Source organism: Gavia stellata, chromosome 29, assembly GCF_030936135.1.
Source record: "Gavia stellata isolate bGavSte3 chromosome 29, bGavSte3.hap2, whole genome shotgun sequence".
Taxonomy (NCBI): domain Eukaryota; kingdom Metazoa; phylum Chordata; class Aves; order Gaviiformes; family Gaviidae; genus Gavia; species Gavia stellata.
Window position 1 is genome coordinate 2,800,356 of NC_082622.1, and position 18,443 is coordinate 2,818,798.

Genomic DNA, 18,443 nt, shown 5'->3' on the forward strand with positions numbered 1-18,443 from the left:
GTCCTTCTTGTCCTGGATGCCGGGGCTGGGGAAGATAGCGGTTATTTAGTTCAACAGCTGCTGCCTTTAATCACTCCAGCCCTGGCTCCGCTCGCAGTTAATTGACTTGCAGCAGATGTAGAGCTACAGCCACAAAGGACTTTCTCACAGGAGCCTCTTGTCGCTACCTCAGGATCACTGTTCAGCTGGCTGCTCACTACCTGTTTTCTTAGAGATCTAACCCATTTCTTTTTGGGAGGTGGGGGGGAGAAAAAGTCGTTTCTCATAAGGAAGGGCCACTGGGTGAAATTCCCATTTTAAGCTTGGTTTAATTTTAAATTATTTTTTTCTTAGTGGCTTTAGACTAGGATGGGCTCCTCTTTCCTGAAAAGACATGCTAGAGCACTAGAACTATGCACTGGCAGCAAAGATTTACTTCCATTGTACCTTCATTTTTCCTTTGGGTGCCTCTATCATTTCTCCCATGATCTGCAGAGGGACAGAGGTGACTCTCTTTCCTGAGACAGGCGTGCAGCAGCAGGAAGGTGCACTGCCCCTCTCCAGCAGCTCAGAGCTTGAAGGCTACAGCCTCCCCAAGAGCTCCTGCTCCCAGCTTAGGCTGCAGCAGTGGTGCACAGCCCCTCCATTTAATGGCCCGCTCCTAACTCCCATCTAACCCCCTGCCCCTGCTCTTTTGGCTGGCAAAGAAGCAGCTGGAGAAAAAGGAAGCACCACCCCGGGGCAAGGACCATCACTGCTCTTCCGTGGCCTTTGAGGTAGGTGGAAATGGCCAAAACTCTTAGTTTTACGCAGCACATCCTCCAATCAATAGTGGGAAACTAAAGCAAGTGACCTGCTGCCAAATGCAGCAGGGTGTTCCTCCCTATTCATTTGGGGGGAGAAAAAAACAAAAGCTATTTTAAATGTAGGCAGCATGGTCTGCAAATTATTTCTAAGATTGCTCGCTGCCTGCCATGCGAGACACAGCTGCATTGTGCCCCAGCCGAGATCCGGGGCTCGGAGCATCTGCCAGGGAGCTGCTGTACGGCATCGCGGCAGCCATTTTAAGAAACACTGGAAGAGAGGAGGACTGCAGTTGCACATTGGCATGCGTGATCTGGCAGGGGTAACTTGAATTGTACAGTTGTTTTTGTTCAAGGAGGAGAGGATTTTAATTGTCTGCTATGGTGAAAAGGATAACTAAGTTTCCTGGAGTATTATTGCAGCAATGAAAGTCAACTGTGCCATGCAAAGCTTTTTTTTCTTAACTACCTAAACAGCAGATTTGGCTTATGAACCTTTTGTGTCTATTTCAGGTGTGATCACCACTCAGTTGCAGAATTAACCTGCTCCTAAGACATTTTTTTCACTTGAACACCAGATAAAAACCACTTCAGTTCATCCAAAAGATACTCCCTTCCCATAACTTATTATTCCTTTTCTAGATTAGCATTGCTTTCAGAGCATCACCTGCACAAAGTACCATAACTCCCAACAAACCGCAAACCCAGTTAGCATCAGCAATGCTGCTGGATGAGAACCCAGCTGTAATTTAGGAAAGAGAGTGAAGAACCACCCCAGTAACCCTTAGTAGAAGAGCTGGGAGCAAACAAAACCCACAGTATTTCAACTTACCTTTTCTGGAGAGAAAGGTCATGAGGAGAATTCCAAGACTATTTTATAAAACACAGGAAAATGAAAGAACAAACATCTACAAAAGAAACTAAATCATTCTTTTACGTGCGGCATAGAGTATGTTCCGTATAAAATGCTTCAGTAGATGCATTTGAATCAACACATTTAGCCCTCTTCCTGAAAGAGGGGGAAAAGTAATCATGCCTCCCCTTTCCCTCCAAAGCCTTACTACAGCTGTCATTTTTTGTTGTTGGGACCTACACCACATCATGATCACGACCAAGCTACTGCCCCGTTTTCCAGCAATGGCTCTGAAAACAAACTGAACTCCCACTCTAATCGAGTGTTTCCTCTCAGCAGAAAGCAGTACAAACTTACACCAACCATAGAAATGTACCAGTTTTATTACAAAGATTCTCAAAATTCAAAATAAAAGCATCTTTAAAAAACCACAATATATTTCCCCCCCAGACACAAAGATACACTGATCTCTCTTGCTTCACATACAAACACTGAAGAGCGGGAGTGACACGTCACTCAGATCCAAAGAGACTAAAAAACTCACGGTGGAAAAAGGGAAAAAAAGTATTTAAAAAAATAAAACATTTAAAAAATAACCTGTGTTAAGTTAGCAGCATTATTAGAGTTGAAACCATCAGCAGCGCTCCGTGGGAGGTACAGATCCTCTTTTGGACAGAGGAATCCCCCTGAGAAAGGAGAGCAGCGAGTCAAAACTGCCTGCAAAACTTCTGCAAAGCATTTTACCAAAAGCTCATCTAATGATCAGCTGTACAAAACGAGATGCAAAAGAAAGGCCAGTTCTGGTCACAAAAGACTTTTGGGTGTGAGATAATGCGTGGGCGTAGGAAGAGGAGTAGTTATAAAAATGTACAGAGCCCCATCTGCTGTTCCCTTATAAAGATAACAGCTCAGAGGGCTGATAAAAAGGTTCTCCGTATTTACTGGCCTTGAGAGCAAGAGAGAGGAAAGGTTCAATTTGAAAACATTTGTACTTCACTTCAGAGAAGAGTTTTTCAGTGAGTGACGCACATTGACAAGAGGTTTCAGCCAGGCTCTGTTCGGTTTGGCTTTTAGATGAGATGGGAATTTTTGCAGTGGTTTCAGCCTAGGACACAGATCAGTACTGAGAAAGCACATTACGGCACGTGTAGCCGAGGGCAGAACAAGCAGGAAAAGCAAAGCGGGCGGCCAAATGGGCAGTAACTCACTTCCTCCCCCGAAGAGGGGCATAGGTATAGAAAAAAAGGTATAAAAATTCCATCCCTTCTCTTACTCGAGATGCATAATGCTGCCACACTAACTGGATCTGCAAGATCTTGGAAAATGTTAACCACCACATTAGGGTGATTTTGCATTTTACAGATCTGCACCTGCTGGGCTCTTGGGCTGATTCACTAAAGCGCTTTTCAGACTGCTTTTAAGCTGCTTCATCTCTTTCCACAAGTTTGCTGCAGGGAGGTAGCCAACTCTATTCAAGAACTGCACTATTTGACCCTGAGAAGCGGCACCAGCTTGCAGTTACTTGCCATGGTGGAATCAAACTGAAGACCAAAGGAATAGTCAGTCTCTCACAGGCTTCATTTGGGAACTCATATTTTCCCACCAAAAAGAAAAAAAAAAAAAAGGAAAAAAGAAAAAAAAAAAAGGAAAAAAATTTCATGGCCATCTTCCCACCTGACCTGAAATGCAGATACTACTTCTACTTAAATTATTCTTTTCCAAGGGTGGTTATTTCAGAGGAGAGAGTAAAGAAAGGACGTGATTTTTTTTAAAGACACACTAAGGAAGCAGTGGAAGGCAAGAGTGAAACTTCCCAGTCACCAAATCCGGGCAGTGCAGGTCTGTCTACTCTGCAGAATCCTCCCTATCTGCTCCCAGCGGAGTGCAGCAAGGAATAATTTACAGTTCTCAAGTCATTTATATATTTATATAGAAATATATACAGAAACATATATAAAATATAAATCCTGTGGAATGGGAGGCAACCAGAGAAGCTAACCTATGACAACTACGCACTGACAGGTATTGTCCAGCTGCAGCCATCTTAGGTGGATTTTGTCTCTTCCTTCACCCTGTGGAAGCAAGCAGTGAAGAATTTCGTTTAAACAAGCAATGCGGGCTGTGCCCAAGCTTTTATAACAAGCCAGAGCCACAAACTTAAAAAATGCTGCCCATCTTCATCTAAAACATCTAACGTGTTACTGAATGAAGGCACGGTATTTTTTAAGCCCTTTTCACTGAGGGCTCTGCTCTCACAGCGCTTTATCAGGTGTGCTGTTCTACACATGCAAACGTCTTCCCGTTAAGAGCCTGTGACAAAGCCATCCAAACTACCACGTCTCTCCTCCAACCCCTCAAGTTGTGCAACATCCCACCGGAGGCATGGGTAGATGCACAAGGAAGTACAGGCACAGCCGCTTAATCGCCATGCCAGGAGACAGGGCTCACCCTTTGGGTTCTGCTTTCTCCTCTTTTGCTTTCTCCTCTTCTTTCTCATCTAGGAAAAAAAAAAAAGACACACAGTAGTGCAGTAGGAAAGTACATGCCAGGCAAAGTTCCACAGAGCTAGGAGGGCTTCTAGTCCTAGTTCTCATGCTTACCTTTCTTCTCCTCTTCCTCCTTTTCCTCTTCTGTTTTCACACGCTTAGCTTTCTTAAAGTTGGCAACATTTTTGCGCCCTCCTTCCCCTTCATCTTCAGAGTCAGAGAATTCTTCATCACATGATATTCTTTTATCAGAATTGCGGACTGAGTGCCAAGAGGACAAGAGGTTGTTTCAGCAGATTTAGAAGTCAGGAAATACCAAGCACTACCTTCTCCAAGTACATCTACACACTGGAATGAACTAACGAGCCTACGTAAGTCAGAATTAGGCCATGATGAAAACACTTTATCTTTCTACCTGCTGTATCTTTTAACTCATCACTCCTAACTGCTCATGCCTAAGATCCAAGATCACATGTATGACTTGGATTAGGTACAGTGTGATGTCTAGACTTGACAGCATAAGCAGGTTAGCCAACCTCACACTGAGCAAATCTGTCTGCCAGATCTAAAAGCCATCAGCCAATCTGGATATAAACTAGCATTTTCACTGTGGAAGACAACTTCTGGGATCAAACCTGACAGTCTCCCAGAAAGTATTCTGTCATAGCACCTACATCACAGGAACTGTTTAAATTCTCACATGAAAGCCTAGGTTCTCCCATTATGGAAATCATCTGGCAAAAGTGCCATTTCTTCAAGGGAAAAGAAATCTATCAGCTCTGCAGTGCTTAGCATCATTGCTTTATCTTACAAAAATCAATCAGAAAGGTGGGAACAGATTCAAACTGAAGGACTCCAGAACAGAGATATATCTAAATCATATATCCTCCTCCCTTTACTAAACTAACTCAGTGTAGAACCTGCAAGCTTCTCCAGCTAACTAATCCTGTTCTGTTTTGCACCCACAGGCTCTGAACGCTACGCCTTCCAGCCGGGCAATGCAACTACACCGGAGACAAGCACATACTTGAAATGCGTTTCTCAGGATCTTCTTCCTCTTCATCTCCACTGTCTTCCTGAACAGCATCCTCAGGAATTGGCTGCATCTGGACGCCAGGGGCATGAGGCAGCATGCGCAGATTCTCAAAGAGACGTTGCCTAGAACCAGCCAGGAAAGGAACACCTCCGTCAGCAAGATGCCACCCACGGCTGCGAAGACCCCAGCAGAAGGTGTCAGTCTCGCAAAGAGGAGCAAACACTTACTTGATCTTCTCGAGATACTCATTGGTATTCTGGTTAGTCATGTTCGAGGGACTGATGTGGAGCTTAAAGTCTGGTCCAAAGTACTCAAAATAGTCATTATATGGAAGTTCTGCAGGCAAGTTAAAAAGGAATAAACACCCAGTTACCATGGGACTGGTGATGAAATACCACAAACACATTGTACTTCTACTGAAAAGCACAACTGCATTTACCTAGGCGTGGGAGCCGAAGCTCTCCTAGCCCAAATTCAGGTCAAAGCAGACAACTTGGCAACAGTGCAGTCAAAGCTTACTTGGCAGTTAAACACTATCAATGCGCACAAAAGTTTTCAGAAGGTCATCTCATTCCAGTAAGGCGGCAATGCTGCCGGGTACCTTTTGCTGGAGGGCAGAGCTACAGGACTTGAACGCAAACAAGAACAGCTACTGCAAATCAGGGCATCCAAAAGCTCTTCCACAGTAATAATCAAAAGCTAATGAAACATTTCAGGGTTGCTACCTCTCCCACAGCAACATCATTTCCCTGAGCTCTGTTTCTAGACTGTCATTGTCCCTTAGTCTTGCTTCAAAGGCTCCTGGGGAGAATTACCATTGGGAATTTCAGTGTCCAAAGCCACAGCGGTCTCATAGGTCCAGCATCTAGCCACGTTGCGGATCGTATAGCCACCTCCTCCCAGCATCAGCATAGGCAAATTAAAACTTTTTACAAACTCCACACACTTGGCATGACCTGCAGCAAAGGCAGTGGGGGAAAAGGTCATAGCTTCATGGCAAAAGGAAGAACTAACTTTTCAGTGAAATCTAATTCTATTAGTTACGCTAGTTTGGCACAGACACTGTATGGTACTCTTACCTTTGATGGTCAGATTAAAACAACCCAGCCTGTCCCCTGACAGAGAATCTGACCCGCACTGCAAGACAACTGCGCTAGGCTGGAACGTCTCCATCACTTTAGATATCACCTAAACAAGAAACCCGTTGTTACACACTCTCCACAGGACAGTGTCACAGCAACACAGTAATGTCCATGTCAGCAAGTGACATGAAGACATCCCTAGTGTTCCCACAGCTGTTGACTCCCCTATATTGGTAACAGTGAGGCTCTTACAAAGAGCAGCTTACTGACGACAGGCTGCAATTGTTAGGGAGAAATATAGCCCCTGAAGAATCTTATCACAGAAGACTGAATCAATCTCCCCAAAGAATGGCTCCATGAGCCACCCAGCGACAAAGTATGACCCACAAAGAATCACTCAGCAAAGACGTCTTCACTTACCGGCTTGAATATTGCTTCATAGGACTCATCATCAATTCCATCCCGGAGGGGATAGTTGACAGCGTAGTACTTGCCTTTGCCTGCACCAATATCCTATTGGAGTGAAAGACAGGAGAGACCACAAGTCACCAGAGAACCAGCTGCAACACATAAATTGTGCCCCAAATTAGGAAGGCAAGTCTGGGATTCCATCAGTGCAATCCAAATGTAAGCCTAGGCTCTCACAGACAAATACTGTCGCGGCAGGCGGCGACAAGAGTCAGTTGATTCCAACAGCAGCTTATTTGGCGTAAGCGGGTGCATTTGGACCTCAGTACTCAGAGAAGAAAAATCTACTACTGTTACCACTTCCCTGTTGCTGCGAGCACACAGGCTCTCATTTCACTGGCAAAAGCCACTCTCTTACACAGCAATAAAACCGGCAGCCAAAATTCTAGTTCCAAACCTGTACACTGCAGAGATGCGCAGCCCAAAATACCAGTTTGGGCTGACCGTGCAGTCTCATAACTGAAGGAATCTATTTTTACTTTAAAATAATATACGTATTTTTACATTTCCATTATCTCTCTCGTACCCAAGTGTTTTATATGCTGCGGCTGCACGCAAGTTCACATCACCAGTGCCAAACTCTGGGCAGGGCTGAAAAAATACAACTCTCAAGTTGAAGACAAGGGAATTTAGATCAGAAAAAAGTAATTCCACTAAAAAGCACATACAAAAAAGGTAAAGAACCTTCCACCCCTGAGAACAGCATTCTGGCAATGTCAGAAGTCACAAAGTGAACCACACCTGTATCTAACTTGAAAGACTGCCACAGTTAACACCACGATTCATTAACATGCAAAACTGACTCACAGGAGGAAATGCCAACAAGATAAACCAACACACACAGAAGTACCCCCTCAAACTTTCACCCAAAAGCTTGTGTGACCAAGCTGAGTTTGCAAGTAGCTACAGATGACCAACATGCCATCTTCAGAGTCACTTTTCTGAGCATAATCCCACCAGAAGGCTGCTAAGAGACTGATATCAAAGCCTTGGTTTTATTACTGTTCAAGCCATGATCACAGGAGCAAAGCACCCACTCCAAGAGCCGAGCCAGCTGCCTCCCATATACACCTTTGCCCTCAGAAAAAGGATGCCACTTTGAGAGCAGGAAAACCCAGGAGAGCAGTGATTTTAGTTAAACTAGCATGACAGCAAACAGATGGGAGAGACCAAATTTCAGGGTAATTTTCTGCTAAGCTTTCGTTCTCACCCGTAGGTCCCCTGTTCCTGGGAAGTATTCTCCGTACTTATGAAAGGACACGGTCATAACGCGGTCTGTGGTATAAAAGGCTTCCTCCACGCCATCTCCATGGTGAATATCAATGTCAATATACAGCACTCTCTGGTGATACCTAGGATCAGAAAGGAGTCAAAATGCTGCATTTCTTCACAGCAGAAACTGCTCTCCTCCCATTTGCTCTGCCGATGAAGGCAAGGAACTTGGTGCTAATCCCCAGGCTGCACAGCCACCAGCCAGTTCTCTCTCCAGAGTCTACAAGCAGAAGAGCAGCGGCGAACAGACACATGCCTTGGGCAGCAGTAGAACAGAACCACAGAGGAAAATAAAGTGGCTTTTACTGCTGCAACTGATCTTTGAAGGCAAACTCAACTCAGTTTATTCAGATTCAGCCAATAGACTGCATTTTTATGTCCAAGCCTCCCGCTGAGGTTTGCCTTGAACCAAAAACTGCCACATGTTACACCTGTGCCCCCTTTTCCAGGGTGGATGGTAGAGAGAAGGGCCTAAGAGCAATGGCACAGTGCTCCAAGACTTCTGCCTCCTGCACAGTTCCACTGGTAGACATACCCCCTTGGGAGAGAGGGTACCGCATCCGGAAAGGTAACTGATTAAGCCCTCCCGGGAAAACACCGCTAAAAAAAGCAACAAAAAGAGAAAACTGGGAAGAAAGCGCTAAGGACTCAGAGGATATGCAGCAGAATGGACAAACAAAAGGGGTAAATAGCACTGCCCGTACTTTAGGAGCTCCAAGATAGCTAAGACAATATCGTTGACATAACAGAAGCCAGAAGCCTCTGACTTCTTAGCGTGGTGAAGACCTCCTGCCCAATTCACAGCAATATCTGTCTGTTGCTTGTTCAGCTTCACCGCACTGGCTGTTGGGAGAAGAATTACAAAATGTTAGCACGAGAGCAAAGGCTCCACGACAGAGACTGAGGGGTAAAGCACTGGTGCCTTACAATCACATCATTGCTTATGTGTGCATTTGGGTACTTACAAAGCACAAGCCCAGGGGTTTAATGCTGGATGTCTCAACAAACTAACAAAAGGCAAGGGAAGAGAAATGCAGCCTCTGTTTTGCCTGCACACACTTTTCACCGCTTCCCACTTTTGCCTCAGAGCATGAAATCTGCACAAACAAGTCCACAGCATGCTAGCTGGGGTCAGAGTTGAAGACAGTCTAGATGTCTCAGTGCCCTGAACAAAAGATTTTAATGAAAGGTTTTATCCAACGTATATTTAGGTCATTCACTGAATATGCATTTAGGCAAAGGAAGTTCTCTCTTCCCCCAGCCCCTTCATAAACTTTCTGCAAATTTTGCAAGTCTCCCAGGATCAAAAGGAATTATATATTCTGTGGAATCTACAGCCGTGGGACCAGAGAGCACAGCTACTTCAAAAAATGCTGCAGTCAGTACTTGTATGTACTGCTGAACTGCGTTACAGGAAATAAAGACTTCTAGATGTCATTGTGGGAGCAGCAGCCACAAAGCCTTAACGCCTATGCACAGAACACAGTTCCGCAATACCCAGTATTTCTGCAACAAAGTATTTGAAAATAGTGAAAGCATTTTAAACGTTCCAGCTTCCAGGCAGCTTACTGAAACCTTTCAGGTTCTGTTTTGCCTCCTGTCCAGAGACAGTGGCTTTTTGTTAAAAACAACAGATAAAGTAACCCTTTTCTTTCCTTTCCAGGTTATGCCCGCCCACAGCAAGGTTTTTACAACTTTTTTGTCTGTAAATCTCACGTTGATTTTTTTATTAAGCCCCTGTTGCCACCGTGGTTTTGTTCTAAGTCTTTGCTAGCAATGTTGTTATACTACTTACAGAGTCCTTCAAATATCCAGTGAAGTAACTTGGACTAGTGAAGATATGCTTAACAAATGCAGAAGGATCTGTCAATACGCAAGGCTTGAACTCTCGCATGGGAAGAAATCTGGATCTAATTATTAAGGCAATCGGAAGGAGGTTCCTCCCCACCACCACGTACAACCATTTATTTCCTAGATAGAGCTACATTGCATACATCTACTTAAGAGAAAAAGAAAAGACCATACAACTTGTGACCTTACCAACTGAGCCTCCAGCAGAGAGCTGACAGAACTCAAACAACCCATCAAACACAGGGCAGTCTTCGCCAACGTTAACTTGAAAAGAATACATAAGAGTTAGTAAGACAAAACCACAAATAAATGTCAAAGCTTATACCCGTACTCTGATTTAAAAAGCTAACCAGATAAGCAATCAAATATTTTAAACAACAAAGTAACCACGCACAAGTAATAAAACGTTAATGTAATCAACCTGAGGATTGCCTGATGAGGCAAAAGGGTTGCTGCTGTAGGGAAGATGCTCCTGACTTGTAAGAAAACGGGAAAGCAGGTCCCAGGAGCTCTGGCGAAAGCGGCACGCCATCTACCGGGGTGCGCTACAAGGGATCCAGAAACCAGTCAATCACGTTGGAAAATGAATGGGCGGAGAGGAGATGCTATCAATAAAAGCTTTGTAATGCCAATACTTGTCCTCAGCAGCAGCAACTCAAGCAGCACTCGTTGAGGCGGCACATTTACAGTACTCTGCTCTGCACCAGCAGCACACGCTGGTCACCGGGGCACCGGCAGGCTGTGCAAAACGGGGGCCAGCACCCCTCGCTACCCCACAGGGGCCACGCTGCAGCCCTGCTGCCTGGGCACCGTGCCTTCTGGGGGGAACAGTGCTGTTTCTGACTACAGAGCTGACACTGAGCTCCGTTACACAGCCCCACAGCAAGCAGGAAAGGTTTTTGCTCCTGTTTCCTGCTGTACTGCTGACAAGGAGTTGAGAAAGCAAACAGGAGAAAGTGGGGAGATGGCAGATAGAGGGATGTACTGGACAAGAAGTTTACATCCACATCTGTTCTGTTACACTTTGTACATTCCTTTTACTTCATGTTGGACAGTCAGTTTTTAAGTTCTCAGCAGTACTGTAGTTTTGGCCTGGATAAATTTCTACTGTAAGTAGTTTCACGATTAAAAATAAAACCAGTAACAACAGACTTGTATTGAATCTAGATTTTGCAAGATTTGCTTTTACAAACAAAAAAAATCCCTATTTTTGTAACAACATCTGTAGAATGTTTACTTCTGTGCTTAATGAGAAAGGCACAAACAACACAGTTCTTGCAGCATTAGAAACTCGTCAGTCCAGTCTCCACAAAGACTGTGTGATAAGGGAGTTTGAATGGTCCCAGTTCGGGACAGGGATCTCTGAAAAGGACAATACCCATCAGGAGACCCAGAAGGAAGCAATTGTTCCCGCTTTCCAATTGTTTCAGCAGGACATGGCAACTGGCAGAGTTTGAATAATTAATTCAAAGAGGTGGTTGGAAGCTTTCCCTGTTAAGTGAGGAGAATTTAAGTTATCAATTTCTACATGCTTCTCATTACAACAAATTAAACTTCTTGGCCTTTAGGTTACAGAGCAGCCTTCCCAAGTCCTCAGGCAGGCAACATGGCATTAGCAGAATGAAATTAAAGACTGTTCATTACCTTTACTGCCCCCCAGAACTTTGCAGGCAGCACTGACTACTGTCAGTGTATTTGAGGGCATCCCTCTGCTATACCTGGCAAAGACAGGAGCTACTGTGTAAACAGAAGCCAGTTGGGCTTTTTCCCACCAGGAGATTCAAAGCAGCCAGGACTACTAAGGAGGGATGTTAATAACAGGGGTCAATCATTTGACTATAGGCATAAAGCTCTGGTGGAAGATGAGAGGCACAGAAGCTCCTTCTCCCTTGCAGTGGGTGGGTGAGGAGCTTCGTATCTGGGAGAGCGCAACCAGAGAGAGCCAAGCATCAAAGGTGGAACCATCCTTATGGAAATCATAGCAGCTCTCGTCCCTCATAGGGAAAGCCAAAGCACCAAGCAGGCTACAGAGACCTGCCACTGTACTTGGGAGCGGCGACCTTGTCTCCTATATCCCTAATCTCTGTTCTGAGCCTCCTGTGCTAGTTCTCTAGCTGTGCAGAGGCTACTATTCTGCAGGTCTCATTGAAGAAAAGCTCTGTCCTCCGCATGTTTGAGATTAATATTCATATTTTGCCTCCTTCAGGTAAAAATAGTTCTGTGGAAGTACAGTACAGAAAATGTTGACTACCAGACAGAGCAGAGTGGGCGTTTATGAGCCATATCTGCTTCAGGGGTAAACAGTTCAGTCTGTGTAAATATGTACTTTGGTACGTGTCATTTGGTATATTAAGGCATATCATTTACCGTAGGAAGTCTTTCAATGTATATTACTCATGAACCATATTACCCATTCCTCTTACGTGCTTGTGCCTTAATATCCGTCCCCTTCAGCTCATACCAGATTTCCAAGTGCCTCTACTTCAGACTCGAGACCTGTATTTCTTCTAAATTGGAGATTACACTTAATCCACATAAATGAACCCCATGGGCTAACAACTTTTTTCTGCTCTCAAGGATTGCAATGTGCAAGACCAAAATACCGTTCAAATGAACCTTAGGCCTTCCCCCTATTTGTCTATACTTGCTAGAAACCTAAGTTTGCCGCAGTCATTGCCAAAGAACATCAGCTCAGAGTTGCAGAGAGACCAAAAAAGTGTTTCTGTAACATTAAAGTCACCACTGAAGAGCCCTTCCATGGGCTGCAGAGGTTGGAACAAGAGATTAGCTCACAAAATAAACCATTCTAACACAAAGCGGACAGGTATCATTGTGCATCTCAACCCTCCCTCACTTCCAAACTGCAATTGCCCTGAAAATCCTTCAGAGTTACTGCAGATTTGGGGCACAATTGATGAGTTGGGTTTTTTTGTTGTTGTTTCTTTGTTTTAAATTACACAATCCTTTCCCACTTCAATACCTCTGGTTAAAGATAAGCAATATAGTTCAGTCATCTCTAAGCCAGGAAGGCAATTTAGAAGAGTTTCCATCAGAACACAGGACCAAAAAAAGACAGCCAGGTCAAAGGGTTTTCCGCAGCTCTTTTGGCACATTGGCTTGAGAGAGGGACCCATTTTTAAAATGCTTAATTTACCAGAAAAATCAAAAACAAAGTCAGGAGAAAGACTATTTCCCATGGTTCTTCCTACTCTTTTTATCACAAACCTCTAAAGCTGGCCTAGGATTCCCAGAACCACAAATTTTAACATTGGCAGGAATTACAGCACTACACGCATAGCTTACATCTTTGCATCTGCTTGCTGTACTCAGACATGTTATCTGGGCGAATAGACCTCAGAAATTTTATGTAGTCATCACTGTGGTACTTGGTCATTTCTTCTGCATTTGCCTTGTGAGGGCGCTGCAAGGACAAAAAAAAGAGCAGGGCTTGTTTTGAAACACATCTCTTCTTAATTCCCACTTCCAATCTCAGATTTGCTCCCAGGAACAGCAAAACACTCAAAACAGCAGCATTAAACAAGAGAAACTTATTTTGAAAGGGAAGAATGCCATAGCCAGAGACTGGAACGTATTACATACCTAGACAAAGAAAATATTTAAGTTACAAGGAGAAAAGCAATTTTCCAGTCTCCAAAGCTTATCTGAAGCAAGGAACATCTCACTGCAAGCACGCAGAAGAAAGCAAAAATACAGCAGCACAACTGTTTTGTTTGGTGTTCTTCCTTTCCTCTTTGGCTCATCAACAGAGAACTTACGAGTCTGAAGCATCAAAATTAAAACCTGACATGTAAGCTAAGATCTTTCATCTATATTTTTCTTCATGACCAGCCCTACACTTACATATATCTCCATCTTCCTGTAGAGGCCATAGTTCAGCAGCAGGTTGTGGGTCATCCGGATCCTATGGGGTTTCATAGGATGTCCTTGGCCATAATAGTAGTTTCCAACATCACCTGGGAGCAGAAAGGATTTTGTTACAACAGGGAAAACTATGAATTCCTTCAAACAGAATCACAGCCGAGCCACAAGAGCCATCAGGTTATCCGTCATTTTATCTGTCCTTCAGGAGCGCATCTGTTCACAGGGGACAACAGGGTCTCCCATCTTGCTTGCACAGCTATCTCCATGAATTCAGAAAACTTTAGACTCAAATAAGACAGACATTTGGAAACTGGGGTATGGCCAGACAAGGAAATTTTTAATGCTGGTTCTGGGGAAGGCAATCCAGGTAGAGTGTGAGCAACTAACATCACACTGCACAAGTTAAGAGGAGGGAGCTCCAGCTTTCTTGGGCAGGAGGAGCTTTGGGCACCACATTTGTGTGTCCTCACTCGGGAAATGACAGCTCTCCAACGTCCTCTCCAGGCGGTTCAGGTCCACTATGTTATCTCACATTTACAGAGCTCGCAGGTTTCACCGAGAAATGCAACTGCACTCTGAGCAGAAACCCGCACGCAAAGAGGCATGCAAGTTTAATCCCGGCTCAGACAATGACTCATCAGAGAGAGCACGTAGCCTCTTTGCCTCAGTTTCTTTCTATTTACTTAACAGAAATGAGATACAAAGCAGCTAATTCTGTCAATAAGCAAACACCAGCGCAGCTGTAGTTTTACAGCTCCAATCATTTTCACCCTTTATTATTGCTTGAAATCCTTCAGAAGAATCCCAGTCCCTACCAACTGCACACCCACACAGATGCCACCTGACGAGCTATCCTATGGGCACCAGCGTTTATGAAGTTACCTTCCTGCAAATATATCCCACAGGTCATCTGTGGGATATCCGCATCACATGCGGATTTTTTCCTACCTAGCAAAAGCTGAGCTCATGCTGCACCCTCCCACAACAGGCACTGCTAACTGGTTTTTTCCCCTCCTTTCCCAGGGTACTTATTTTCATGAAACTTACAGAAATTTAACTTTGAGACTTCTGCCTGATTTGGCCGTGAGAGGCGCAGATTCAAAAGTTGCCAAGAGCAGGAAACGCGCAGACCGCCACATGCAGCAGCAATATCGCACAAGCCTCATTTTCTTGGGAAACCAGACTAAGTTGTTCATGGAGTTGTACAACTCCCGATCAGTTTAGGAAGCAGGAGACCCAATCCAGTCTGGCTGGTGACTCAGCTGGGAGTATTAATATTTCATCACCAATCTTTACATTCAGGAGAAACTGCTACTTCCTCACAGCACACAGCTCTAGTTCTTCCTCCTGTGGACATGGCCCTATTTTCAGTCAAAGTAGATGCAAACAGTGCAAATCCCACACCCAAACAATTCTGCTGCTGGAGTTTACCTGTCCATGGCACGACAGTGAAATGGGGTGTTCTTTGCACGAAGGTATTTTACTGGGCAGTAAAATCAGGTTAAATCAAGCTTTGGGGAACTCAGTAAGAGATGCTCAAGACCCTATCTAGAAAATACAAGCACAAAACTACATGAAGCTTTGAAAAATCATCATCTTCACCTCAGGCTGTCAGCGAAATGCCCTGGGCAAACCCCAACTTCCAGAGCCTGTTCATGTTCACTCTGCTAAACACATCCCACGATGAGTCCTACAGAGCAGCAGACGAGCTTGCCTGCTCCTGGACGTCAGTGCAGATTAAGAGTGTGTGAACTTAAGAGACACCTCTTCCTGTCTGCTAGGGTTAAGCAAGTCCCTACACAGGGAGCTAATAAAGGAGAAGTCACTGTTCAAGTTCAAACCCTCGCACACACCCTCAGCACCCCTCAGGATTTCCAGGAAGGACCCTTACGATATCCAAATACCTCTTCTCCATCCTCTCCATCCCACCTAGACCCTTCCCTGCAGCTCAGGTTCCTTCTCCAGCACAGGATGCCCTCCCGCCATCTGCAATTTATTGCTCAAGGAAGAGACCTGCACGCTATCGGAAACAGCACCCAGGGACCTGTCTTCGGGGAAATACTGCACTAGATTGCGCTGCTCTAACTTCCCTGCATGGAAAATAAAAGACCCTAACAAACTGGCCTTCCACAACTGCAGATTATGCCTTCCCCAACAATAAAAGCACACTTTCACCCTAGGACATGCCGTGGATGTTTGCCAGCTGCTCATAAAAGAGAGGGGGAAACCAGGCACTAAAACCTCACCACAGAGTAAATTAGTGAGGGCAGCTATAGACAAGAGCGTATAATGCTAACTTCATGTAGTTACTGTGCAATAAAGACTACAAGCATAGCATCTCTGCTTAGCATTTTCAAACAAAATGACTGGTTATTTCGTATTTAAGACATCATCGTGTGCCTTTAAAGATTATAGCTTGTTCACAAACTGACAAGCTGCTTTGTGAACACATTATATTCCAGGGACAGGGATAAGTTTGGACACAGAGACCATTTTCTTTCAACATCCAGGTCGCATGCGCATGTACAGCATTCTGGCACTCCCTGCAAGCACTCTAAGTTTAAACCAGGCATTTTAGGGCCCAGGGCTCCATCATCCCCTTGTATATTTTGATATGGCGGGTGTTGCACAGAGATCAGCTGTGTGATGAAACTGGGCTCAGTTTCACTGCACCCAGAGCTCTAAGCCAGACTCCTCCTTGCCCTGCCCTCCCAAAAACACCATCTGAGTCAGAGACCCCACAGGACTGTCATTACAGGTTGCAAACCTACCGCTTAGGTTTACTTTTCCAGAGAAATAAAAGCCCTCACTATATGCCTGACACAGACAGCAGTTTGAAAGAGCCCACTTTACCGCTTGAACACCGAACACATCCACTTATCAGGGAAAAGTAGTGAGAAGAAGTTTTTATTTGACTTCACAGGCTAAAAACCACGATGAAATAGAGAATTGCACAATACCTTTCACAGAGAGTGATCACAGACTCCATTAAAAATGAGCTCGCCATCACCGAGGCACCAAATCACCCTTCCAAAGGGGAGGTGGTTGTGAACGTGCAGAGGCAACGCGACCCTGATTTCTCCCACAGACTACGGGGCAGAAGCGGGGAAGCCGCACAAGATACCCAGCTTGGGATTTGGCCAGCTCTAACACACCGCTGCTTCCCTACCCCAATGGGATGATTATATAGCCTCAAAGCAGTGCTTCCCTAGCCTCGTAGAAGGGAAAAAAAAAAAAAAAAAAGGCAATCTACAACCCAGCCAAGTTCAGAGCCAGAACTAAACAATACTTCTAGACACAGGAACTCCCTACAAACAACCACACAGTCGGTCTGGCTCCCAACACCTTCGGGTTTGCCCCTTGCTTGAGAGCAACGCTGCAGACCCAGACAAGAGCTTCAGAAGTGCCCCTTCCTCTTAACACGGCTCAAGGAGGCTTCATCTCCCTGCAACCCGTCCTGCCCCCCAGCATCTCCCCGAGTGCTCCCCATCCTCCTAGAAACCTTCTTCAGCATCTCAGCATGGCTCCCAAAGCCTCTCTCGGCCTCACACCCCTTTCTCCATCCTGGACGCTTCACAGCCTTTCCCCACCTCCAAAGTCCCTAGATCTCCATACACCCCCATGCTATCCTACCCCCCATCTCCCCCCAATACCACTCCCCTATCTTTCCCCCCACTCTTCCCTTTCTCCCCTCCAGTGCTCCCCCATATCCCTGCCATGCTCCCCCATATTCTTCCTATGCCCAGCAGTGTCCCCCAGTCCCCCCAACCCCACTGCAGTCCCCACATAATCCTGCCCCCACCCACGCTCTGACCCCCATGCCGACCCCAGCGCAGCCCCCAGCCGTCCCCTGTCCCTCAGTGCCCCCAATATCCACCCCTCTAGCCCCCAGTGCAGCCCCCCGCCCCTCAGGTCCTCCAGTGACCCCCACTACCCCTCCCACCACCCTCAGGACAGCCCCCAGCCCTACCACATTTCCCAGTGACCCCCCCCCCGCAGCCCCCACCCCCCATGTCCTCCAATGACCCCCCATTACCCTCCCCCAGCCAACCCCTCACCCCCCCATCCCCAGTAACCCCCATTAACCCCCAATGCAGCCCCAATTAACCCCCATTACACCCCCAATGCAGCCCCAATTAACCCCCCCAGCGCCTCCCATTGCCCTCCTCAACCCCCACCCCTCCCCCACCCCCAGCACCACCTCCCCTCCCCCCACCCCCCGTGCCCCCTCAGGCCCCCCCAGCGCCCCCCGCCCCGGGACCGCCCCCCGGCCCGGCGATCCCCGTGGCCGCCCCCGTCGGTGCCCCACAGCCCCTCACCATCGTAGTAGTAGCAGACTTTCCGCTTGGTCCCCTGCGTCAGCGCCATTTTCCTGCCTCCCCACAGCGACAGACCCTACCGCCGCGCCGCGCAACCCAACCCGGCCCGCCCCGGGGCCCGGGCCCCGCCGCCCCACCTGCCCCGCCCCCGAGCGGCCCCCGGCCTATCGGGGAAGGACGCTCCGCCCCCTCCCGCCCGCCGACCAATAGAAAATCGCGGCGGCGGGAGTGAGCGGGCGCGGGGAGCTAGCAGGCTAGGCGGAGCGGCGGGGTGCCTGGGCTGTACCACTGCCGCGGGGGTGGGGCCTCACGGGCTGCGCCATCGCTGGGGCGCGGGGGGGGAAGCAACCGGGGAGAGGGTCCAGGTGGGCGGGGCGGAACCATTCGCGGGGGCAGGGTGGGGGGAAACGCC

The 18,443-nt window shown here is 46.5% G+C and overlaps 1 protein-coding gene across 2 annotated transcripts; it reads right to left on the bottom strand.

Annotated features, from left to right (window-relative positions):
- Positions 1–3,529: 3,529 nt before the first annotated feature.
- On the bottom strand, positions 3,530–18,083 carry HDAC1 (histone deacetylase 1). Of its 2 annotated transcripts, none has more exons than XM_059830945.1 (14): positions 18,032–18,083; positions 13,692–13,804; positions 13,134–13,251; positions 10,020–10,094; positions 8,684–8,822; positions 7,918–8,059; positions 6,660–6,752; positions 6,237–6,345; positions 5,973–6,113; positions 5,385–5,493; positions 5,149–5,279; positions 4,236–4,382; positions 4,084–4,132; positions 3,530–3,707 (listed from the first exon to the last, which is right to left on the bottom strand). In XM_059830945.1, the coding sequence occupies exons 1-14, from the start codon at positions 18,078–18,080 to the stop codon at positions 3,680–3,682; spliced, it is 1,443 nt and encodes a 480-aa protein (XP_059686928.1). In that variant the 5' UTR covers positions 18,081–18,083; the 3' UTR covers positions 3,530–3,679. The 2 variants fall into 2 exon arrangements, with proteins under 2 accessions (XP_059686928.1, XP_059686929.1); XM_059830946.1 differs by lacking the exon at positions 18,032–18,083 and adding an exon at positions 14,760–14,778.
- Positions 18,084–18,443: the final 360 nt, after the last annotated feature.

Coding starts and splice junctions, on each gene's coding strand:
- HDAC1 (XM_059830945.1), bottom strand. CDS start 18,080: ATGGCGCTGACGCAGGGGACCAAGCGGAAAGTCTGCTACTACTACGAT. Junction 6,753..7,917: donor CAGGAACAGGGGACCTACGG/GTGAGAACGAAA, acceptor TCACTCCAATAG/GATATTGGTGCAGGCAAAGG. Junction 4,383..5,148: donor TCCTGAGAAACGCATTTCAA/GTATGTGCTTGT, acceptor CTTGGCACTCAG/TCCGCAATTCTGATAAAAGA.